The sequence below is a fragment of the Corticium candelabrum genome, chromosome 13, assembly GCF_963422355.1.
Source record: "Corticium candelabrum chromosome 13, ooCorCand1.1, whole genome shotgun sequence".
In the NCBI taxonomy this organism is placed as follows: Eukaryota; Metazoa; Porifera; class Homoscleromorpha; order Homosclerophorida; family Plakinidae; genus Corticium; species Corticium candelabrum.
In genome coordinates this window covers 5,032,237-5,039,736 of record NC_085097.1, presented here as the reverse complement: position 1 = coordinate 5,039,736, position 7,500 = coordinate 5,032,237, and the positions used below count along the sequence as shown (strand labels likewise).

The following is a 7,500-nucleotide window of genomic DNA, read 5'->3' as shown; positions in this document are numbered from 1 at the left end:
GTTAACTCATGTTAGGATAACTCGGGTAGAGTTATGATAACCCTATTCCACCCACTTGTGTTCACACGTAGAACACAGTAATTAGATGCAGGAGATCTAGAGTAGAGCGAATACATTGATTGCTTGAAGTTTTTGCTGGAGAATAGGAAAGAGTAACGCCGATAGCAGAACACAAGAAGGAGAAGCCATTTGTACATTCGCGCTATTGACTTCAGGGTGTTTTTTTGCATATATTAGGGCATGTCTTTGCTTAACTCCACTTTAACCCGCTTTAACTCGGTACTAGGAGCAGGGTTAGCTTAACCCTTACTTGACCCCAGTCCTATCCCAGGTTAACCTCGGTTTACTAAACTCGCGTTCACATGACTGGGGTAATTGGAGTCTAACCCAAAGTTAACCCTGTGTGTGAAAGTGCCGTCTCTCTCTCTCTCTCTCTCTCTCTCTCTCGTCTGTTCATTGTTTGTCTCTCTGCTCATATACCCAGCCGTACAAACTTACTACTGGTTTCTGTACTTACTACTATTTGCTATTTGTCTGCGTGTATATTCTGAACCAACGATCATATTCATGCACATGCAATATCCACATAATTTATATACAGTGTACTCACTCATACACACTCTCTCACAGCCTGATGTATTGGAGTGACTGGGGACGACATCCGAAGATTGAGATGGCAGGCATGGACGGCAGCTATCGCCAAACGATCATCACCTCGGGACTCGGTTGGCCAAACTCATTAGCTATTGACTATAACACCCGACGTCTCTTCTGGGCCGATGCGAAACTCAACGTCATCGAATCTTCTGATCTACTGGGAAACAATCGATTAACACTTGTGGACAGTACGCCACATCCATTCGGTCTGACGACACACAACTCGTACATTTATTGGACAGACTGGCAGACTCGGTCTGTGTCTCGAGCGTCGAGTGTTGACGGATCGAACGAGAAAGTACTACAGGACAATATACAGGGTCTTATGGGCATCAGGGTGGCTACCAAGGATCTACAGGCTGGTAGTAATGCCTGTGGTAGCAAGAATGGTGGCTGCAGTCATCTGTGTCTGGTGAGGCCATCTGATCAGAGTAAACTGACAAAGAGCACGCCTGTTGCTGTGTGCGAATGTCCGGATATCAAGGATACGAATTGTGTTGCAGGTGTGTGTGTGTGTGTGTGTGTGTGTGTGTGTGTGTGTGTGTGTGTGTGTGTGCACGCGCTTGCATGCATGTGTGCGTGTGGTTTGCGCTCATGTACGTGGAGACGGTTGTTTATAAACAAAGATTACTTCTACAGCTGGTCGAGTAATCACCGCAGCACCGCAGCCTTCCACACATCCACCAGCCACACCAGCTGCATCTACCAGACATTCAACAAGGAAACCACCCGCTGTCTCAGTATCGACTGTAAACGTAAAACCAGGAGACACCTCCAAACCCAAAACACCAGCATCCAGCACTATTGCAAATCCTCCAGTGACGATCAAGTTTATTACTGAGGCACCGCAGACGCAAGAACCAGGAAAGACACAAGAGCCAATCAGGACAACAACTGAGTAAGTTTGTCAACGTCTAAGTAACTAACTACTGCATTGTGTTTGATATCAATGTGTTTTCAAAACTTTACTCGTAGTCTTTTACAAATAATTATCTAGGTGTTGCATTGTATTTGATATCAATGTGTTTTCCAAACTTCACTCGTAATCGTTTACAAATAATTATGTAGATATTACATTGTGTTTGATATCAATGTGTTTTCAAAACTTTACTTGCAGTCGTTAGCAAATATATTTTTAGGTGTGGCATTATGTTTGATATCAATGTGTTTGCCAAACTTTACTCGTAATAGTTTACAAATAATTTTATCTAGATATTACATCATGCTGCTTGATATCAATGTGTTTTGATTTTTTGATTGAGTTTCATTCTTGTAGACCGGGCATTGTCATCGTTCCTAAAGCTCAGAGCGGAAGTGGTAAACGACTCTTGCATGTTTGTCACTTTTGTCGTTGCTGATGTGATTGTCATGGTTAGGCATCGGGACGGGAGGAATTGTGGGCATCGTTGTCGGCTTTCTTGTCATCATTTTGATCCTTGTTATTATTGTTGTTGCTGTGACGTGGTACAAGAACAGGTTGGTGATATTTGAGTGTCTTTTGTTGTGCAGAGGTTTAGTTGTTTGTTGTAGATTTGCTGGTGGGTATGATGTGAGTGAGCATGCCGGATTTAGGAACCCGAACTTTGCATCTCAGGTGAGACGTTTTGTGACGATGAATGGTTGTGTGTGTGTGTGTCTAATAAGTTGTGTACAGGACGGTAGCTCGGGAACACCAAATAATGCTAAGGTATGTACGTTTTGTTGTTGTTTGTTTGTGTGTGTGTGCATGCATGCATGTGTGTGTGTGTGTGTGTGCATGTGTGTGCATGTGTGTGTGTGTGTGTGTGTGTGTGTGTGTGTGTGTGTGTGTGTGTGTGTGTGTGTGTGCGTGTGTGTGCGTGCGTGTGTGTGCGTGTGTGCATGCGTGCATGCGTACATGCAAGTATGGTAAGAAAACATCGTTTATACAGTACATATCAACCGACTTATGTACAGTATTTCCACAAGTAGTAACCCAGGGTTACTATTTTTCAATTATAGAACATAGGATACTACTCGAAGATTAACTAATTAATTATTTATTATTCAGCTATGAGCCATAAGAAAAGGGACTATGTAAAAGTCACGAGACTTGGGCGAGTCATAGAACATGGGATACTACTCGCATATTAATCAATTAATTATTTATTATTCAGCTATGAGCCATAAGAAAAGGGACTACTTGGGCGATTAGGGCACTCTAAACGTATAGGGCTGAACCGACTTCCGGTCTGGAGACTATGTGACTATGTCTGTCACGCTACAGGAATGTGCCATGCCTCCTTAGTGTGGCCCAATCACGAAGCATTAATTCCTTTATGTCATACTTGACAACCAGACGAGCCAGTCGTATGTGTGAAACTTTCGTGAGAGAGTTTTATTACCGGAACAGTGCAATTCATGTTTGCAATTGTTAGTACGTGTCGAAAATAAACAACAGAACTCACCTGTCTACAACTGATGACCAGAAATCGATCCCTTTTTGGTTTTACGACATTTATATGGAATCTAACATTATGTAACCAGAGATTTTATGTCCAGTAATAACTCTACTTTGACAACTACAGGCTACTAACGAACTTTGTGGTCATGTGAAACGGCATTTGCTATCTACGGTTTTAGACAAATTTTACAGGTAGCTCGTCTAGAAAGAAAATAGCATTTATATTCGTAATTCTTTGCGACAACTAATCCTGTCCTAGGTGGTGTTCAGGACTTGAAGGCTCATAACTGTGGAAGCGACGGTGTAAACACAGCTTCAATAATTACTAGTTTAATTATTAATTAATTAATTAATTTTTGCTAACAGTAATCCATGTTCTGAGATTATGGAAAAATAGTAACTCATGCTTTGATTAATTAATTAATTAATTAATAATTGATTAATTAATTGAATAATTAATTAATTTGAGCATGAGTTACTGTGAGATGATTGAAACAGTAGTAACTCATGCTCCAGGTCATTAATTAATAATTAATTAATAATTGATTATTTAATTGAGTAATTAAGTAATCTGAGCACAAGTTACTGTGAGATGATTGAAACAATAGTAACTCATGCTCTAATTAATTAATTAATAATTGATTAATTAATTGAGTAATTAAGTAATCTGAGCACGAGTTACTGTGAGATGATTGCAAAAATAGTAACTCATGTTCCAATTAATTAATTATTATTTAATTAATTAAGTGGAACGTTATTAATTAATTAATTAATTGGAGTATGAGTTACTATTTTTCAATCATCTCAGAACACGGGTTAGTACTTGAAGAAATTAATTAATAATGCATCATGTGCAGGGTTCTGCCCATGGTGGTCAGAGGTGGTCGGGGCCTGATCATCACTCGACAAACACTGACCATCACTCCACATGTTCCGACCACCACTATATATTTTAGCTGGTGGTTTACTTGCTCCAATGGATGGCAGATGTCTAACCATGCATAGTCTAAATGTGAGACTGGGCAACATAGTTCCCGACTGTTGACAAAAGTTGCAGCTTTCATCGTCTACTCTTTCAGGTCATAGACCGTCAACAGTGCCATACATTCTGTTTGGCGCTTTCTTGTCAGAAATAAACCACGCCCCTTAATGCAGGTGATCCAACCACCACTCCGAAAATCCTCGGCAGAACACTGCATGTGCATACATGTACACAGAATATACCAACCAGCATCACACAACCGTTCGTCTCCATTCTTGATTTCAACGTTTGCCTGTGTATACACCCCATTGACTTCAGTTTTGGAATCGTGTAGGCGCAGGTTCTCCAAGGTACGATGGATGTGTCAAACCCAACTTACGGCATCCCAACCAAGTCCGCGATTCACATTGAAAAGTCAAAGGTCAAATACGAGAACACGAAGCATCCAACTGAAACGGCGCTGTAACTCGGATTAGAACGGTTAGTTGGAGTTTATGCTGCACACGCCAGTAGGTTAAAGTAGCAACTAATCTTCGGTATCAAGAGACTTTAATTGAATGTGAGGGTTTCTATATGTTGTCAGCCGATCGCCCAGTGTAGTTCGTAGATGTATCTAGCTTTTGTCATTATTAACATAGATTTGAAGGAGTTAGTGTGTTTGTAATTTATCAAGATTTATGAAGCTGGCAAGCTGAATGAAGGCGCCGTGTGTCGATAGGTTTGTACGTGTGTCACGTTACCAACTGTGACACACCCACAGGGGGGACAAATGGTTACGTGACTTGACATGATATATACTGTATATAATTTAGGCGTTTTGTATGTGTCACGTAACCAGCTGTGACCAGGGGGTACAACTGGTCACGTGACTTGACAATGTTGTATTGTTATGTGTGTCACGTGACCAGCTGTGACCACACTGAGTATAACTGGTCACGTGATTTGACATTGTATATTAGTAAGTGTGTCACGTGACCAGCTGTGACTAGACAACTAATCACGTGACTTGACATATATTGGTAAGTGTGTCATGTGACCACAGACAACTAGTCACGTGACTTGATGAGACTAGTTGTGGTCACACCCGTAGTACAACTGGTCATGTGACTTGACAATGTTGGTATGTGTCACATGACTTGACAGTGATGTATATTAGTATGTGTGTCACGTGACCAGCTGTGACCACACACACACACACACACACATACACAGTGCAACTGGTCACATGACTTGACAGTGATGTGTATTACATTGTTAGATCTGGTGCATGCTTTGTGTACATCCGAGAGCTCATGAATGGGCTTGAAGCTTGCATCTTCTTGTTATGTACATTATACAGTAGTGAGATAGTAGTTGTTGCATTGTATCCACGGTGTCTGTTGATCCACAGTGGTTCAAATGGGAGCAATTTATTAAGGAGGTTGATTCACTGGTAATTGATATAAACGACAATCATACAACAATTTTTGTGTCAAAGCTTACTAAGTGACCTTATTTAGGGAATAAATTCGTGTGCAAGTAGCTACTGAGTACTAAAGTCACAGTAAACAGAGTACTACCTAGTAGTAGAAGTAGAGTATCGTTGTGCTTTGGATTCCACTGGACCAGTGCAGAGTGTGTGCAAAATTTGTCAGCAAATTAATTTTTAATTGATTAATTTTTTTAATTAATCATATAATTTTAAGATCAATCAATTATAAAGAAATTTATCTAACAAAATATTTTCATGTACGGTACATGTACACAGTTCGTGATTGGTACTTAGCCTCTGCCTCCCAGAGCCCGTGTAGTGCCGATTCAAAATCGTCCTAACTTTTTAGCTGGGATGCTTGAAATTCCATGGTTGCTCTGCTCTTGTGGCGGCATCAGCTCACTCTACTTGTGCGATGGATGTCTATAGAAGACGTAAGCACAGCGAACAAAGTTTCACCGCAGTCGAGTCCCCGACGAGTCGAGTGCGAATGCACGCCGTAGGCAGTTGAAATCACACCCGTTCCGCACATTCGGAGATGCACATAACTGAAGGTAAAAAGATTGTGATGTCGGAGATGAGCTTGAATAAAATAGTACTATCCATCCCTACATACCCATCATTATCTCAAAATGTTCTTATACTTGTTCCATTTATTTTTTAGTTAGGAAGACGAAGTGGATAAAAAGCGGAATTCACTACAAATACATAGCAGCTTCTGAAGCGCTTGATGTCAGCGTTAGTAGTCTGGCTACCATTTGGAACGTCTACAGTTGAGCGCTAGGTGGCTCTGAGATCTTTTACTGAGTTTGAGGGAAATGGTTTGGACGCGTTTGGCTAGATACTTTGTATGGGTGGCCATTTTAGATTCTTTGCATCCCTATATAGAGAGCATGGTAGTACATAGAGAGTGCTCTCCGATGTCTACTAAAGGATTTGATCGATTTGTGAGTTGGTTACCCTACTTATGTCGCTATGCCCCGCCATAATGGGCAAGTGGGGTCTTTACCCCATCTGGGCACTCACCAACCCAGCAGGGTACACATTTCTGTGTAGTCCACACGGCGATCAATGACTAGCCAATTCGATATAGATTACAAGCATTACAGTGACCGCGAACTCATGAACACACCTAGTGGATATCAATGACCACCAGGAAAGCGCTGAGTGTCATCGTCTATGGACCGTTTGCCAGACAACAGAAACTCCTCAACGACTGAAACGAGTCATAGTCTCGTGGATAAAGCTAGAGAAACATGAGAAAGAAAGACACAAGTTTCATAATTTACTGTTGTCGCTAGGGTTTGAACCCCCAAACCATGGAGTGGTAGCCATTGTCGCTAACTATATTAATTAAAGGTTTTGTGTACTAAATTTCATTACAGTTACAATCAGTTATTTTTTAGACAAGAACGTTGATAAAAACAATAACACTAAAATAATCTAATTAATACATTGTACCACTCCAAAACTAATTAATATCAATGGGGTAGTTTAATCCATTGCTTCCTTTACAGCTACGTGTATAGTAGAACAAATCACTCGTCATTATGATATAAAACTAGCGGGCAACTATAGTCCAAACTGTCCAACCAGTTTGCCAAATCCGGTGTTGAAGACAACAAATGTGACTAATACGCTATACGAGACCTACTTTATGTAACAACATCCTCAACTAAAAATATTATGCTCTGACAAATTGTCAGCATTTGTCACGAGATTGGTGGTCCCAGTTGGTGTAACTGTAAATGTTCGTTGTCGCCGTCTGCACTTGCTACGATCTAGACACAACATGGCAGAGAAACCCGTGTTTATAGCGTTCGAAATACGATCGGGCAGCAGCAGCATCAAAAAGCCAATGATAATAAATAGAGATCCTTCAATCTTGACTGCGCCGAATGAAATGTCCCGGAATATTTCATCGGCGAATGCATTGAGAGGAATGCCGACAACTGTGCCGAGAGAGAT

General features: G+C 40.9%; 2 protein-coding genes across 2 annotated transcripts in view; one reads left to right on the top strand and one right to left on the bottom strand.

Annotated features, from left to right (window-relative positions):
• Positions 1-4,761, top strand: part of LOC134188556 (low-density lipoprotein receptor-related protein 4-like) — a gene marked incomplete at its 5' end in the record, with an annotated part of 29,685 nt that extends 24,924 nt beyond the window's left edge. Inside the window, 7 exons of the mRNA XM_062656722.1 lie at positions 631-1,160; positions 1,297-1,555; positions 1,934-1,974; positions 2,034-2,133; positions 2,188-2,251; positions 2,312-2,344; positions 4,396-4,761. Coding sequence (XP_062512706.1) covers positions 631-1,160; positions 1,297-1,555; positions 1,934-1,974; positions 2,034-2,133; positions 2,188-2,251; positions 2,312-2,344; positions 4,396-4,527 — 1,159 coding nt within the window. The remainder of the gene's footprint in view (positions 1-630; positions 1,161-1,296; positions 1,556-1,933; positions 1,975-2,033; positions 2,134-2,187; positions 2,252-2,311; positions 2,345-4,395) is intronic.
• Positions 4,762-6,809: 2,048 nt separating this feature from the next.
• Positions 6,810-7,500, bottom strand: part of LOC134188705 (solute carrier family 35 member F4-like) — a 3,871-nt gene continuing 3,180 nt past the window's right edge. The window contains exon 4 of the mRNA XM_062656876.1: positions 6,810-7,500. This exon is cut by the window's right edge and continues 240 nt beyond it. Coding sequence (XP_062512860.1) covers positions 7,204-7,500 — 297 coding nt within the window. The 3' untranslated portion in view covers positions 6,810-7,203.